Source organism: Drosophila tropicalis, unplaced genomic scaffold (assembly GCF_018151085.1).
Source record: "Drosophila tropicalis isolate 14030-0801.00 unplaced genomic scaffold, ASM1815108v1 contig_845, whole genome shotgun sequence".
Lineage (NCBI taxonomy): Eukaryota > Metazoa > Arthropoda > Insecta > Diptera > Drosophilidae > Drosophila > Drosophila tropicalis.
In genome coordinates this window covers 7,459,487-7,476,801 of record NW_027173338.1, presented here as the reverse complement: position 1 = coordinate 7,476,801, position 17,315 = coordinate 7,459,487, and the positions used below count along the sequence as shown (strand labels likewise).

General features: G+C 36.0%; 5 protein-coding genes across 6 annotated transcripts; all 5 read left to right on the top strand.

Annotated features, from left to right (window-relative positions):
• Window positions 1-1,758: 1,758 nt before the first annotated feature.
• On the top strand, window positions 1,759-2,546 carry LOC137580678 (uncharacterized). The gene is made up of 2 exons (XM_068294793.1): window positions 1,759-1,848; window positions 1,910-2,546. The coding sequence occupies exons 1-2, from the start codon at window positions 1,768-1,770 to the stop codon at window positions 2,378-2,380; spliced, it is 552 nt and encodes a 183-aa protein (XP_068150894.1). The 5' UTR covers window positions 1,759-1,767; the 3' UTR covers window positions 2,381-2,546.
• A 132-nt stretch (window positions 2,547-2,678) lies between these two features.
• LOC137580778 (uncharacterized) lies at window positions 2,679-3,225 on the top strand. The gene is made up of 2 exons (XM_068294897.1): window positions 2,679-2,768; window positions 2,830-3,225. Exons 1-2 carry the CDS (start codon window positions 2,679-2,681, stop codon window positions 3,223-3,225), a joined length of 486 nt encoding a protein of 161 aa, XP_068150998.1.
• A 4,097-nt stretch (window positions 3,226-7,322) lies between these two features.
• Window positions 7,323-8,385, top strand: LOC137581116 (uncharacterized). 2 transcript variants are annotated; one of them, XM_068295286.1, is made up of 5 exons: window positions 7,323-7,387; window positions 7,454-7,533; window positions 7,602-7,619; window positions 7,680-7,748; window positions 7,830-8,385. In XM_068295286.1, the coding sequence occupies exons 1-5, from the start codon at window positions 7,339-7,341 to the stop codon at window positions 8,328-8,330; spliced, it is 717 nt and encodes a 238-aa protein (XP_068151387.1). In that variant the 5' UTR covers window positions 7,323-7,338; the 3' UTR covers window positions 8,331-8,385. The 2 variants fall into 2 exon arrangements, with proteins under 2 accessions (XP_068151387.1, XP_068151386.1); XM_068295285.1 differs by having other exon boundaries at window positions 7,599-7,619.
• Window positions 8,386-9,700: 1,315 nt separating this feature from the next.
• Window positions 9,701-10,273, top strand: LOC137580774 (uncharacterized). The gene has a single exon (XM_068294891.1). The coding sequence runs from the start codon at window positions 9,701-9,703 to the stop codon at window positions 10,271-10,273; it is 573 nt and encodes a 190-aa protein (XP_068150992.1).
• Window positions 10,274-13,121: 2,848 nt separating this feature from the next.
• Ir40a (Ionotropic receptor 40a) lies at window positions 13,122-17,122 on the top strand. Its single transcript, XM_068294890.1, has 7 exons — window positions 13,122-13,233; window positions 14,269-14,831; window positions 14,895-15,176; window positions 15,229-15,664; window positions 15,736-16,240; window positions 16,300-16,565; window positions 17,103-17,122. The coding sequence occupies exons 1-7, from the start codon at window positions 13,122-13,124 to the stop codon at window positions 17,120-17,122; spliced, it is 2,184 nt and encodes a 727-aa protein (XP_068150991.1).
• The last annotated feature ends 193 nt before the right edge of the window (window positions 17,123-17,315 follow it).

The window sequence follows — 17,315 nt, the reverse complement described above, 5'->3', positions numbered from 1 at the left end:
ATGTGGATTTCAATTGCAAGACAAAATTAAAACCGTTGAAACGGTTATGCCAAGACTTTCAATGCGGTTAACACGGTTGTAAACAAATAGTTAATGATTGAATTAACTAAGAAATGATTCGATTGACAATTGAATGTAATATGTGCTAATTGCAGTCTTCGGTAGATGAGTTGTCTAAGTGACGTTTGAGCAACTGAACAACGAGGACCAGGGTTCGAATCCCAGTCTAGTGTATGGATGTAGTTTTTCGCCTAGGTTTATTGTTTACAACTATTTCCTATACTTATAATAATAATAATAATAATAATAATAATAATAATAATAATAATGTGCCAATTGATTGAATTTTTAAATATTTTCTGATTAAATGTTAGTTTTTTAATAAATTTGTTTAAGATGAGTTTACTCCTAATTAACTTGGAAACATTAAAAGCTTAAAGATCCCGAATGGAATGTGAATTGTCAAACTATACAGATTTGATATTTACTTCAATTGGCCATAATGAAAGACGTCAAAGAAAAGGTCCAAAATGGCATGCCTTTAAGTTCCTTAAAAGGATCTTTTGGTATTCTGGCCAGCATAAGATAAATTAAATTAAACTGCAAAAAAAAAACATAATTTTTCTGGTATTTAATCAAATTTAGGTAAAATATTTATAATCTAGGAAAATAAGGTAAGGAACAATCGCAAAGGAACACCAACTTAATTTGTTAAATACAAACTAGATACAGTTATTAAATCAACGTGCAAGGATATAATATAACCAAATACATCATTAAATTTCTAATGTTGATCTAGCTTTCCTTATTTTAAATAGATTCTACATAAATATATAATATAATTCTATATATTCAGGATAATTTTATATCTAATTTTAAGTGAGAAATCGATCAAACACTCTGTTTTTGAATCGAACGACATTTTTTTTTTTTTACCCATAGAAAAGTTCATAAGTAAAGTATAGTATAGTACTTATATCACATAAAGTCAAATAACGCAGATATCGAGCTAAAACTTGGTATATTTGATAAGAATGGCACTCTAAATATTGAAACAAAATTTAAAGTTCATATGACCACGCCTACCCCAATAGCCCATATAAGGCAACAGTGCGTATACGCAAATATAATTATTAGTTGCTTTCCACTTGGGCAATTCCGCCCAGTGTGCATTGATCATAATTTATGTAGATTTTATATGGGATAATCGTCAAAGATGTAGATACACTTTTTTTCGAAGTATCTCAGGCTCTCAGTCTTATTTGTTTCAGTATATAGCTTCGAACTTGCATTTTCATTGCATTGGTCGTAGAGAAAATTTTCTCCATCAAAACTGAGATTTTACCTATTGGACCGGTCAAATTTCAATATTCAAGAGCGATTTTTCTTCCTATGAGCTACCACAAGGCTACCAAAAGATCGACCAGCCTAGTGGAGAGTTTAATAAAAGATCGTAATTTGTTCATTAATTCTTAAAGGCAAATGTGTAGATTGATAGGTAATGTTAACAAAAATTGTTCAATTTGCGATTAATTCAAAAATTTAACTATTATTTTAGATAGGCTTTTTGAGTTTAACAGTCGACGAATACAAAGAGGTAAGTAATGTAAATCGTTTGATAATAAAAATCTATAAACTACACGTAATATTTCTTGGAATGTCATTGACTTTATCTACTTTAAACAGCGTCTCTTAGCGTTTAATGAACATTGTAGGTATATAATAGGTTTAGTTCTTAGTTAAGTGGTCAGTATTAAATTTGGCACTATGCGGTTCTTAAGTGTTTGGTTATTTGGTACATTGATTGCTGTGGCCACTGGACAAACCTCACCAGCTCCAGCTACTTTGGTTAGTCATTTTGTTATTATATTTGAGTTCCACTCCTTTTTAGACGTAACTTGATTTCCAGGATCCCCTTACGGAACAAAATAATGAAATAAATGAAAAATTGGAGCATATTTTGTTGAGTCTGGGAGAAGGACATTCCAGTGATAACCACGAGTTTAGCCAATGGGTTCAGACAATACGGGATGCCAAGAAGTTGAGTCAAAATAGGTTAACCGATAAGGTTAGGGCACATGCTCTTTTCACCGATTACAATCGTCGTCGTTTGGAATTGGAGGAGGATATTGATGAGCGTTTGGATGATCTAACAGATGATATAATACCCAGTCTGCAACAGAATAGTAAATGTGCCACATTCTATAGAAGACAAAAGGACATTTTAAGAAGAGCCATAACGGCAACCAATGCCAGCAAGGAGGAGAAAATCAAACAGAACTCAGTTAAATGCCCACACAAAGAAGAAAATGATGATTCTAATGAAGACGATGATCCAATGCTTTCAGATGCAGCTGATTCCGGCTCTGTGGAGGCCTAAATAGGTAGAGGAGTGGCCTTTTAGCCAAGTTTCTAACCTTATACACTTAATGTAGGTCTTAGCATGTTTAGGAATTGAATAGGAATTGAAATAACTGAAACAAAGGAAAAGCAATTTATCTTTGTAAAATAAATGACAAAGGTCTATACTTCTCTTTCTAATAGAATTACGTAAATCATAGACATATATATTTAAGGTTATCTAAATTGAGAAATGCCTTGAACTAAATATAGTCAACTGCATTCTATATAAAAGGTGCAAACACTTCTTTGACTATCAGTCTTTGGTGTATTCCAACATGATTTGGTATAGATCTTTGAGTATTATTCTGTTGAGCTCATTGGTGGCTTGCCAAAGCGATTCTCCTCCAGTTAAAAAAACAACCGTGGTAAGTTAGATCCAACAAAAGATTACAAAGGCTTTAAGGATTGTTTGTTTGTGTGTTCAAGGATCCCATTACAGAACAGGACAGGTCGGTGACGGAGAAATTATTGGCTATCCTCGATATGTATGCAAGGGGTGAAGCTCACGGGAACAATGAACTGATTTCTTGGCTAAAAGTTGTCAAGGAGGCCAGCAAATGGAATAAACATAAAATTGTCGAAAAGGGACAAGTTTATATCATGTTCAATCAGTACGATAAATTGCGCAAAGACTTGGATGAGCAGATCAACGATCGTTTGGAAATTTTAGTCGATGATTTGATACCCACTGAAAAGCCATATAACGAGTGCTGGACTCTTTATATCCGGCAAAGAAATGCTCTGCGAAAGGCCCTTAAGCAATCCAATGCCAAGAAGACCATAGCTATTCAACGAAATTCTGTTCCCTGCACTAAAAATTAGGACTCTAGGAATCAAAAATCAATTGAATACTAGCCAAAATGTCAATAACCACTTTTCTAACATTTTAAGTTTTGCGAAAGCAAAAGATCCGAAACTAAAGGTTGACTTCTTTTTTACAAAAGCTAATTTAACTAACTAAGAATAACCAAAATCTGCTAATATAAAGGATCAAGCTAAGAGTAATCAGATCTCTTAACTATATTATGGAAATATTGTTACTTTAAAGTTCAAAATCTTTTATACTCTTGCTTTCCAATTGGAAACAAGCCTTCTTCTATACAATGGGATCCAATAAGATTTGTACTGCTGCGGAACATTACAGACGAATACGAAATTAGAGTTAGAAACCTTAAAATGTCACAATTAGTTACAATTTTGTTTTCCCCCGATCAAGATGCAACTCCACGCCATGTTTTTGGTGGTCAGTCTGGCTAATAGTATTTTTTATGTTTCTTGTGATAAATCAAATGCTTATTTGTCCCTTAAAAACGGTGGAGGACAACAAGAGAATATACAACCTGAGAATGAACAACCTGAGAATATACAACCTGAGAATATACAACCTGAGAATGAACAACCTGAGATTATACAACCTGTGCTTGAGCCGACTGAGGGTAGTCCACCTAAGCTTAAGATACCAGAAGTTACACCACCTGAGGTTAAACAACCTGAACACAGGCAACCCCAAACAGCCGTAAGTTAAATGTACATATATCTGGATCAATTTTGAAATAGACTTGACCCATTTTATTATTTCTAGAAACCACCTATCGACCAAGATAAAGAAATAACGGATAAATTGAGAAAACTTCTAAGCCAGCCTCATGGCGTATATCCTAGCAATGAATTAACAACTTGGCTGAACCGACTTTTAGAGTCTTTGAGTTCAAATCGATTATCCGAGAAAGTGAAAGTCGCAGCCGGATTTGAAGCGTACAATCTAGAGCGAAAAGCTCTAGAAAAAGAGATCAACGATCGAACATTTACAGTAATCGATCATTTGTTATTATCTAGAAAAGGAAAATGTCGAAAGTATTATGAACGTCAACGGGATGCCCTTTACATAGCTCTGAAAAAATCCAATAAGAATGAAGCAAGTAAGTCGACTCGTCGACTCGGGTATACCATACACCAGGTGAAACAAATTTTTTTAAATTTCGAAAACCAAATGTACATACATATGTATGTCTATTAAATTGTTTTTACATGTTTCATAGTATGTGCTATCTCGCTCACTCTACGAACACACGAGCACTCTAGCGCCGCTACTAGCCAACGGCCAATTCTGGCCTTGTGGACCGCGTAGTAAAATACGTTCATACGCATATTTTGCATGTTTCTAGTCCGATTTCAATAAAATTTGGTAGTTTTGTAGAAATAGATAAGATTAATTAGTCTGCCGAATTTGAATGCGATAGTCAAAAAACTACAGGAGAAAATCGGTTTTTTCTTAATTATGGAGGCGGAAGTGGGCGTGGCAAAATATGAAAATATATATACTCTGCGCGAATACTAAGCCAGTATACATACTAAATTTGGTGACTTTAGCTTTGTTTGTTTTTGATAAAATCAGTTTTGTTTGATTTGCGGGGGCGGAAGTGGGCGTGGCAAAATTTTTAAATAGCCAGTTTCTGCGCGTCTATGAAACTAGTCTGCATACCAAATTTGATGTCGGTAGCTGTCATAGTTTTTAAGAAAATCAGTTTTATGTAAATTCCGGGGACGGAAGGGGGCGTGGCAAAAAGTTTAAACAATTAGTTTCTGCGCGCCAACTAAACGAGTATATAAACCAAATTTGATGTGTCTAGCTGTTATACTTTTTAAGAAAAACAGTTTTATGTGATTCCTGGGGGCGTAAGGGGGCGTGGCCGAAATTCCAATTAACTCTGAACATGTGCATACTACACGAGTATACATACCAAATTTGGTGGCTCTAGCTCTTATAGTCTCCGAGATCTGCGTGTTCATACGGACGGACGGACGGACGGACGGACGGACGGACGGACGGACAGACGGACATGGCTAGATCGACTCGGCTATTCATCCTGATCAAGAATATATATACTTTATAGGGTCGGAGAAGCTTCCTTCTGCCTGTTACATACATTTTGGCGACTTTAATATACCATTTCACCCTATGGGTGTATGGTATAAAAAGAGGGAAAGTTTAAAAAAGCACTCGTCAAATTGCAGTCAAAGAAGATCCGTCTAAATTGGACAAATTGCTAAAATAAACTTAATTTCAAAGCAAATGTAAATTGAATACTTGTCATCAAATCAGAATTAGTTTATGTTTCTCTAGGGTAATACATTTTCCCTATTGTTATATAAAGAAAAGCTAAATAAGGTCTTAAAAGTAATTTTATGGATTACCTTCCTAAATACTTTACGTATTTAAAGATTTCCACTGGAAAGTCTTAAAGCACAATTGTAGAATTGAATAAGTTTTTGTTTCATTAAATAGTAGAACAAACGTTCCATAACGCCAGATTAGAAGTTTCTTTATATGTATGTATGAGAAAACTGATTACTACTAAGTTCAAAGTAATTAATTTCCATGCATAGAATGTCGATTTAAGTTTATCAAATGAGATTTGTTATGCTACGATCTGTTGCTAATCCGGCACTTAATAGAGAAATTACAATTTTACTGGTCCTTTAACTATCTTATATAGATCTGGGGGGCTAAAAAATGTCTAAAGTGTTTACTTATTTAGATGTTTTAAGACTTTTGAAGATTTGTATTATATTTTTGTTAGGGTATAGAAAGTTTGGCATGCGAAAGGTATTTGATATTTACTTTTCGTTGCAGTTAAAAGTTTTAAATTGTTAAAATTAGTTACAATTTGGTTTCTAATCAATCAAGATGCGATTGTACATAATTTTTTGCCTTGTCAGTCTTGACTATTGGACTTCCTATGTATCCTGTGACAAGCCTGAAATGAATTTGTACCACCAGATTTGGAATTCGCCTTTGGAATCATCTGAAATACCCGAGCACAGCCCACAGGAAAGTGGGCTAGTAGAGAATAGACAAACTGAGCCTGAACCAACGATAACAAGTCCTTTGACTACAAGTTCTGCGACTACACAACCGACCACGACAAGTCCTTCGACTACAAGTCCTTTGACTACAAGTCCTACGACTACAAGTCCTACGACTACAAGTCCTACGACTACAAGTCCTTCGACTACAAGTCCTACGACTACGCAACCGCCCACGACAAAACCGCCCACGACAAAACCACCCACGACAAAACCGCCCACGACTACGCGACCCACGACAAGGCCAACAACAACAAAAGTAAGTTAAATCTAAATCGATCCTCTTACATAGTATACATCCTTTTTATTCTAGCATCCATATTTCCACCAAGACAAGCGTATAACGGATAAATTAAAAAAGATTCTAAACACGAAACATGGAGAATATAATAGTTCTGAATTATTATCTTGGTTGCAACGTGTCAGAGAGGCCAGCAATTTCAATATCAATAGATTGTCCGAAAAGGAAAAAATCGTTGCCCAATTTGAAGCCTACAATAAGGAGCGAAAAGACCTGGAACAGAAGATCATTGATCGCGTCTTCATGCACATATACGATCATATTATGAAAGATTACAGATGCACAGAATTTTATAGAAATCAAGAGGTTTCCCTTCTACTTTCTCTAAGACAATCCAATGCCAAAATGAAGGAAAGTCTAAGAAAAAACACAGCAAATTGCAATCCAAAGCGAAAAGGCCGAGAATTCTTTTAATTTCAACAAAATGCTAAATTCATAAAAAACCTGTTTTAGGTTTATGATTGCAAAAAATAAATTCACAACATTCTTATCTAAATATATGTATATCACGTTTTCATTTCCTTTTGATAACATTTATTTACGAGCAAATTTTACTTTTGCTTTTAGAGACTTGTTATCTATATTTAAAGAGTCTTTCGTTAGTAAATATATTTTGTTTCATGCGAAGTAAACCAATAATTTTTGGTTTGACAGTTTTAATTAATATTTATCTTGAAACCTAATTTCAAATTTCAAAAATCGACTTGGTATAAAAGTCGAGTCTTTGGCCCCTAATGCACAGTATACAGCGGACAATCCTGACAAATATGGCGTTCAATTTAGCAGGACTCTATTTGATTATTATGGGAGTAGTGAGTAAGTCAATTGATTATTATTATTCCCCAAAAAAGGATATTCGTATTTAATATTATTTGTGTTTAGTTGCTACTGATCTGATGCAGGGACAGACGACAGGAAATAACAATGTGGCCAGTTACACAATGAAAGGCCGAATACCTTTGGTAATTCTAAGACAATAAATATATAAAATAATTTATTAAAACATATACAATTTTCTTATATATAGCAGGAGCGTGCAAATGGGGCGGTAAGTTCGAAACTTCAGGAAAATGAAATTATTTAAATAATTTGTTAAATCATTTTGTAGTCTGATTCGACAACAGCAACAAAAACAACAACAACATCATCACCACCAACAACACGAGCATCAACTACGGTAACTATAAACCTTTGGATGGTCGTAATGGTTTTTAAAATCTGTATATATCTAAACTCATAACTCATATATCTTCCATAGGATTTGACTTCAACAACCAAAAAATCCATGGATAACGATAAAAAAGAGAAAGAAGAAAAGGACAAGGACGGTCTCACGAAATTGAATGAAAAAATCAATAACAGAATCAGATTATTGATGGAATCCTCGAAAAGGGGTCATTACCAGGATAATGATGAGTTCAATATGCTTTTCAGTATTCTTGAAAATGCACTCGATTTAAAAGAAAACGCCATTGATGTAAAATATCATTTCTATGATCGTTTCCGACAATACAACGATAATCGTCTCAAATTGGAGAAACTTATTACGAAGCGAATGAAAGCTATAACTAAAATCCTAATCGATCGACCAGATAGTGTATCCGACTATTGTCGAAAGGTTTATAAGATGCAGTTAGCGGAGTTGGATGATGTTTTAGAATTCTCCAATGACTTGAAGAGCTACAAATTGGAAACCAACAGCAAGACATGTCAAAGTGATGACGATGATGATGATTACGATGATTATTTTTATCTTTAATATTTGAAAAGGCAATTAAATATATTTTTATGGTTTTTTTCTAAACCCAATTCAATTTTTATTGTTTTCATTATGAGTTTTATTCGGATTACCTTTCTAGCTTTTAGAACCAATTGGCTCGAGGTACCTACTTCTGATAGTAGGCATCACTACTATCACTTTTTGACATTTCATTAACATTGAATGAATTCTTTTTCAATTGAAATTATTCCTCTAGAATTATATTTAACGTTTAAAAGGTTTAACGTGCTCACCATTTAGTTTCTAGATTTCCAAGAATTTAAGTTTTTAGTTGACTTCTATCAACTTTCACTTTTAATTCTTTTATTTAACGACGGCATAAAGAATTACAATAGTCAATGTAATTAAAACCAATGGCTAATTTTTGTTATGATTTATTTATTTTCTTAAAGAACACTTCTTAAGTGAGCATTTCCAAACGGAAAAACCTTTTCCTCTCTCGACTTCTCATCGGTATCATTAAGATGATAGCATAAAAAACTTAATTGCTATTGATGCAAAAGGATATGTTTGAGTACTTAAGGATATGTGAGTATGATATCGACATAAAAAGTAGACAAAAACCATGCTTGAACATGACTCCACAGTGTGTCAAAATTTGAACGCAATCGGTTCGTGCGTTCTGGAGTTATATCGTCAGGGAGGAAAATCCAATTTGTTTTTTATACATACCTATATTCTTATAGATTACAATTATTGTTTAGGTATATTATATATGTCCTTCTAATTTGAATCTTTAAAACTACTTACAGTTTTATTTCAGAAGAAACTGTCATCTAACTACAGGTAGGACAAGATGTATTGGGTTATATGTTTATTTAGACCAATCACATTTATTTACAAGAAGAACAAAGCTACAGCTTTTTCTTTATAGAGTCTAGAGTAAAGACATCTAAGGTAAGATATTCGAATATTCTATAGATAAAATCATTAAAGCTAAAGTCTTAATATATGCAATTATTCAAATGTTGAATTTTTCAGTGAGGTTGAACTTGTTCATAATAGCTCAAAGGTTTCTTATTTAACAAAAGTCATTAGAACTGAAGTCTCTTACTGATAGTGAAAATCCGACACTCTTTTATAATTTATGAATACATTGGAGTTAAGATGGAAATGGTGCCAAGTGAACTTAATTATTGAATTTACTTGGCAGAAAGTGTTGGTAGATAATACTAACCTCCAACACTTGACCTTCGAAATTTAATTATTTTTTTATGACCTGTCCTCAAATAGGGGAGCATAGAATTCTATGTTGGCATCATAAGTCATGCTTATCAGAACCTTTCAAAGTTACTTTAAAAACCGCTCAATTGTTCGAATCAAGCAACAGTTTCCATTCAAACATCACCATGTCGTTGCTAGCTGGTTGTGTGCCACTCTTCTTCTGGCTGATGCAATGCATCGCCAGGCAGGAGGCTTTTCCCATGGAGTCACTAGTTAAACTACACGACTTGGTAACAATCAGGATAAAGGCAACTCTGGAACAGGAGCAAAATATTCATCCGAATGAAGAATTTATGAGGCACTACAAACTTCTGGCAGATGCAGCCGAGTTGCCATTCGAACTACTTGATGAGAAAATCGTCGTGTACAATGCATATAAGGCCTACACTGAAGCTCAGTTGGGGGGAACTGAGACCTTAAATACTGATCAGTCCTTGGAAGTAGACGATGAGACCAACAGGCTCACTTCCCGTCAGAGCTTTAGTAAGTTTGAGAAGAAAATTCTGAAACTTCTAAAGAAATTGGGCATCTACGATCCATTTTCAGAACGGGTCTTTAAGGCCATTTTCAGCGATGAGAAACAATTGAAGAAATTGAAAAAGAAACTCGACGAATTGGGGAAAAAAGAAAAGGAGGATAAGGAAAAGGACGAAGACAAAGAAGTTTTGTGGGATTTTGTTTATGGATTGTTTTGGTGAAATGTCTCTAAGCTATGCAATGGAACTTTACAATATTTATTAAAGCTGATTGAATTTGTTTTATGTACCTATTAAAATCTTATCCAACTATTGGTTCGTGTCACCGCTAAGTGATTTACATGCTAGCTCTAGGAATTGACAGCTGGCCCAAGAGATGAAAGATCGCATGGGGTGTGGGTTGAGGGAAACGGAATAGCAGGAGTGAAGATATGGTAGGATAAAAAGGGGGGTGTAGTCGAAGAAGGCGGTAGCCAGGCAAAAACAAACAAAGTGCATTTAATCGTGCCGGTGACGTGGCCCCTTGCCCCATACACCCCGCCGCCAATCCACTTAGTCTGTCTTAAGTCACTATAAAGGGAACTGAGAGACCTAAGACCTGGGACCAAGGGACATGGACATGGATCTGGATCTGGACATTTCACTATCGTGCGCGTTGAAACAAAAAGTGTTGGCGTGAGGCAGCCTCTGCTGCTGCTGCTGCTGCTGCTTCTACATCCTGGGCCAGATTTAGAGACGGAGTCAGAGTCGAAGTAAGAGTAAGAGCAGCGCAGATGCAATCGCCAGACATTTTGCCCACTCAGCATGGATTGTTGGATCGTTGGCTGGTTTATCAGACAATGTCGCGTTTGCAGACAGTTTGAAGTTTAACAAGTTGTCGAACGCGCAGATTTTTATTTTCTTTTTTTCCTATATACATATACATACATATGTCTGTATAGGTATCGGGTAGATGTATGTTTGTACTTACTTTTATTTTTATAAATAGCCACGGATGCAGACCATGCCAATACCTTGTGTGTGTGTGTGTGTGTATGCGAGTGAGTGTGCAAAGGTCAGGTTCCAGCTTCAGCTTCAACTTCGGCTCCAACTCCCCAACTTCAAGTCTATGTCAGTGGCTTTCGGTTTTCATTTGCCTGAGGGGCATACATTACAATTACATTGACGCGATTAAAAAACACACTTGTCATATCATAAACGGGTCATCATATTTCTTTCCCTCTCTCTCTCTCTCGGTATCTGTGTCTCCTTTTTTTTCTCTATAAATATGTCAATATGCGTAGTAGCTGCGGGCGTTTATCTTAACAAAATCGGCGACAAAAACCAATTTGGTCAAACAAAACGATTAACAGAAAAGAGGCTTTCATTTTGAATTGGCTATCAAAAAGAAATATTAATTATGAAAAAAATTACATTACGTCGACTATTTAATACCCTTAACTGGCAAAAAAAAAAAAAGAGTTTCTTTTTCCAATTTTTGATCCTTATTCATCCTCTTGATCTGTCTGTGCTGTTAGTTTTAGATTTTAAAGTTTTAAATGTAAGTATTACTACAAAGGACCAAAATAATAAGAACTGAGTTACGAGTCAAGGTCCGATTAATCTTTAAAAATTGTTAAATAAAATATTTATACATAATATTTAGTCATAGTTTTACACTAGTGCAAAGAAATTACTTTTTCTAAAACCAATTTCAACTTCTCAATAGTTTAAAGTGTCAACTTCTTATTAAATTTGAGGTTATAATCCGTTTACTGGCATTTTTGAGGTTATGGTATAGCTATATAGCCATCCTCTGAATTTACCATTTTACATATATCCTGACAGATATACGCTTCCCGCTAGGTATCCTACAAATCCGGCAAAACCACGGATCATAATAGGCCTATGGGGGACTCCAATTGGATTTCCACCGGCTGCACATAACCTCACCTTTGGCTATATTTGAGGTTAGGTATAAAACTTTAAATAGTAATCCTTGGATGCTCTTGAGAAACATTTAAAATTTGTTTCAAATCCAATAAAGAGTAGTCAAAGCAACTAAATCTTCAGACCTTTAAAAGTTCTCAATTCCAATGAGCTACAAATTTTCTATATGGCTTAGACAAATATAAACATTTTCACCAAACACATCTCTCATATGAGAAACCAAGGCAATCCCCTTTCGCGAAGGCAAAGAAGAGGGAGAGAGAGAGAGAAATAGAGATATGAGGAGACTCTAGCCCATTGGCATGTCTTCATGTAATCTATGCGACGATGCTTCTGCAGCCTCTCCAGCCACCATGTACAGCTTGGGACTTGGCTTGAGACTGAGTTTCAGTCAGTTCGCCTTCTGTGATAAATCATTTGCTTGGAGCTTGGACCCAGAGCAAAGTAGAGCGTTGACATGAGAGTTGAAAGCCAACAAAACCTTGGCCAAATGAAAGAAAAAGAAAAATGCGCACAACACGGAATTAATGTCAACAGCATTAGAAGATTGACAACAAACACATGACGATCACGGATCGATCGAACGATCGATCTATGGAATGAAAAAGAAAACAGCCTGAAGAAATGTGGTTCCAAGATGAAAGAGAGATAGAAATAAAGAGATAGAGAGAAATGGTCAGAGAAACTAGCAATGACAAACTTCTGACAATTAAAGCAAAAACAAAATAGTTATAATACTAGTCAATAAGAGGAAATATTTTGCTTCAATCTGGATGGAGGCAATGATAGTTGTATGTGTATGTGTGCAGTCAATGATTATGAAAATCGATAGTCCAGGCCCTACGGGCCCTATGGACTGCCTAGCTGCCTAGGTTGGCTTGCCTGTCCCAACTGTTTCAGCTGTCTGTTCTTTTTCCCCTTAACAAAAAGAAAACTTGCTGGAGTTTCTCTATTGACATGTGATATTTAAGCACTGATGCTATAATTGCACATCAAAACCTATTGGCGAGAAAAGGCACACACGGCGTGCGGCGTGGGGAGGTGCAGAGGGTTGCTATAGGCGGCGGCGGCGGCGTCCATCATAAATGGCCAGTATATAAGGAAGTAGCATTCTGAGGACCACAACTCAAAGTCAGGCAAAATGCAAAGGGCGACTCTGGCGTTTGGTTTGCTGCTATTCTGGTCTTCTGGTCTAGTCTCGGTGTCGGCCAAGCTCAGTTACAAGAACTGCAATAAGACGGATGTGGCTATAGGTGAGGACAGATGAACTGTAGATAAGCACGTGAACATTGCGAAAAATTAATGAGCCAACTGAACAGGTGTGAAGATCTCGCGTTGAGATGTAATAAAATGTAAACAGTTTAATTTATTAGGCGTTATTTTGAAAAACACTTTTAAACGGTAAATGAAGGTAACAAAAAACGGAAAAGTTTTTTATTAAATCATTAAAGAGGAGAAGACTTTCTTTTAACTAACTATCAAGTTTTAATGGAAGATCGAAATTCTACAAGTAATAAACTAAGAAAGTGAAAGTATCGAGAGTTATAGAGAGTTAATAGAATATCTAAAGTCTTTCAGTGATTTAAACAAAGGAATGTAAATTATGATCTTTGAATAGAGATCAAAAGTTAATCTTCCATGTATCAAATATTATCCGTATTAAGCAGTCCTCGGAAGATGAGTTTTCTAAGTGGTCCAGTCATTTAGGATCCGGGGATCGAATCGCAGTTTATGAATGTAGTTTTTGTCCAGGCCAAAGGCCATATAAAAAATGCTTGTGCTTGGGTTAACTGAAATCAGAATTAGCCAAATAATTTTCTCTTTACCGATTTTCAACACCATATTGTCGATATTTTCAACTAAGAGTCAACTAACTCTAAATTCATAAGCATTTGTTGCTCCTAAAAGTATGCAAATATGCAAAAACTCTTAAAAACAAATCTTACCCTTGAGGTTTTTAGATATATTTAAATCCGATTTTAATTTAGAAAATGTACGATAATTAATTAAAAAAACCCCTACTTAACTTTATAGATTGATCAATAATGTAATAACGGTGAAAAACATCAATTTACTTACCTTACTTGACTTTATTAGCTTTATAAATATATAATTTTATAATTTCTTCCTTATAAAGTAGGTACACCCAAAGCCAAATATGAATAGGAAAATTTTGAAAATGGAACTAAAATTTTACATAAAAACTGGACAATTTCGACTACAAAGCTTTAATAAATTCGTTTTTTCTTGCATATTTGACAATTACTCATAAAAATATGCTATTTCAGCTCTATCCCAGATCATCAACGGCCTTAAACTTCGCCAATTGGCCATTCTGGCTCCGCCGACATCGAATTATCTTAAACTCGACTGTGAGGATGATGATAGCATACATCTTGACGATTTCATACAACGTCTGCATGGGCTCTATATGAAATCGGTGATCTTCTACGACATGGAGCTATTTTTCCAATATATTGAGGCAAGTCTTCATGGTTCAATTGAGTGTGTGACCTTGATATTTGATGAACCGTATGAGATATCGTTACGACTGCGACGTCTGGCCCATCGTTTAAGTCTGTTTATCTACTATTGGGGAGCTATTGCTCCACCCAAGCCGTCAAGACTGAGATTGGAGGAACCAATGCGAGCGGTTATTATAACACGACCACGACCAAAGGCATTTCGTATCTATTACAATCAAGCTCGGCCCACGGGAGTAAGCCAATTGAAGTTGGTCAATTGGTACGATGGCGAGAATTTGGGTCTACAGAAGACACCACTTTTACCCAGTGCCGGAATGATCTATTCAAATTTCGAGGGTCGCGAATTCCGAGTGCCAGTTTTTCATGTGAGAACCTAACCAAGAAGAATGCTCAAGATTTTCGCTTGATTCAAATTCTTTTGCTTACAGTCTCCTCCCTGGTTCTGGGTGAATTATAATAACAACAGTGATAGCTATGCCACTCACAATGATTCTAGTGATGAAGATGAATTTAATAGTATGGAATATGTCAATGAAGTGAATGTGACTGGCGGGCGGGATCATCGTCTGTTGACATTGCTGTCTCAGCATATGAATTTTCAATTCGTATATATTGAGGCTTCGGGCAGAACTCAAGGGTATTTAAAAACCGATGATTCCAAGGATTCAAACGATAGTTTTACCGGTGGCATAGGCATGCTTCAGACAGGCGTAAGATAAGATGAAAATATGTGAAAATCTTGTGCTAATATTCAATTTCCAGTTGGCTGATTTCTTTCTCGGCGATGTGGGTCTCAGTTGGGAGCGCCGAAAAGCCATTGAGTTTTCATTTTTCACCTTGGCTGATTCTGGGGCTTTTGCCACACATGCTCCACGTCGTTTAAATGAAGCTCTAGCCATTATGAGGCCATTTAAGCCGGATATTTGGCCATATCTCATATTGACCATAGTCTTTTCTGGCCCCATTTTCTATTGTATCATTGCCATGCCATATAAATGGCGAAATCGTAGAATTACCTTGGATGTTGAGCAACTTGGTGATCTATGTATCTATATGGCCTATATCAAAGAGATAACACCTTGTGTGGTCAAGATAAAGCATCGGAGGCCAAAAAGAAGAATGCCCATGGAACCAAAAATGCCAACACAATTGTTTGAGAAATGTATTTGGTTTACTCTGAGATTGTTTCTCAAGCAGTGTAAGTTTCTCTCTCTTTTTCCTTCCCAATGCCTAGTCAATTGGAAACGTAAATAATACTTTACTTAACAGCTTGTCACGAACTATATCATGGATATCGGGCTAAATTTCTTACCATAGTCTATTGGATAGCTGCCACCTATGTTCTAGCTGATGTGTACTCCGCCCAACTGACTTCACAGTTTGCACGGCCGGCACACGAGGCGCCCATCAATACATTGCAACGCCTCCAAACAGCCATGATAGACGACGGCTATCGTCTGTATGTGGAGAAGGAGAGTAGTTCACTGGAAATGCTGGAAAACGGCACCGAACTATTTCGTCAGCTCTATGCCCTAATGCGTCAACAAGAACCCGGTGATCACAAGGGCTTTCTAATTAATTCAGTAGAAGCGGGTATTAAACTAATAGCCGATGGTAGGGAAAACAAGGCAGTATTGGCTGGCAGGGAGACCCTCTACTTTAATATCCAACAATATGGCGCCAAGAACTTTCAATTGAGCCAGAAATTGTATACACGTTACTCAGCTGTGGCAGTGCAAATCGGTTGCCCCTTCCTGGACAGCCTCAACGATGTGTGGGTATCAGCTGCCATCAATGTCTGTCTATATCTCAAAAACTGTTTCTTTCATTCAGCCTTATGCATTTATTTGAGGGCGGTATATTGGACAAAATGACCACAGCTGAATATGAATTACAGGCACGCATGATGTCCCAGGATCAGGCCCAACAATCTAAGGAACTAGCTGCCTCTGAGAATGCCAATTCGAACTCCAAGAGTAGCGGTGAATCCTCTACAAATCAACAGCCCCCCGCACAGGATAACGAGATGATAAGTGCTCTTAATTTGCGTATGCTTCAAGGTGCCTTTATTGCCTTGACTGTTGGATCTTTAACGGCCGGTAAGGTCAATTTTAAAACACCCAAAAAAACAAAAAACAGACCTCTAAATTGTTAAACTGTCGATGTTCACTTTAGGTTTGTTATTTGTCCTCGAGCTCTGTTGTCGGCGCTTGAATTTGGCTCAGATTCTCCGAGAATGGCATTTGAGTTGCCTGCATCAGTGGCAACGTTTTTGCCATTTTGCTCATCACTTGACCGTGCGAATTTTTGCACCGAATTTAGGTTGATGCTGATTATTTGTTGGTTTGCTAATTTACAACCAAATCACTAAGCACTGTGCATCTCATAAATTGTTTCTTTCAGTTTCTTCTAGGCAACTCGAACAGTGGTATAAAATACATTTGTACTACATGAAATTTTATTGTTTTATCTCATAAGTAAATATGTTTTCATTATATAATATGTTAAAAATGGCCTCGTCGAAGGGATAAAGAGTAAGTTTAAAAGTATCTAAAGTATGTTCAAGGAGATCATCGAACGATTCTTACCAGATTGGTAATACTTCATTTTTGTTCTTTATTATATCTAAATTTTAGAAAGAAAGGTCAAGAATTGAAATATATGAACATGTGCTTGAAGTTTTATTATAAGTTCAAATTCCATGGGTCAGGATAGTCATAAGTATTATTGGTATAAGGGTTAATCCAGCTTCACACCAAATAAAAACAAATTGGATTATAATCTATCTACCAAGTTAGTCAGTCAGTGAACAGAGAACAATTGAACATCCCACTCACTTACTGAAGAAG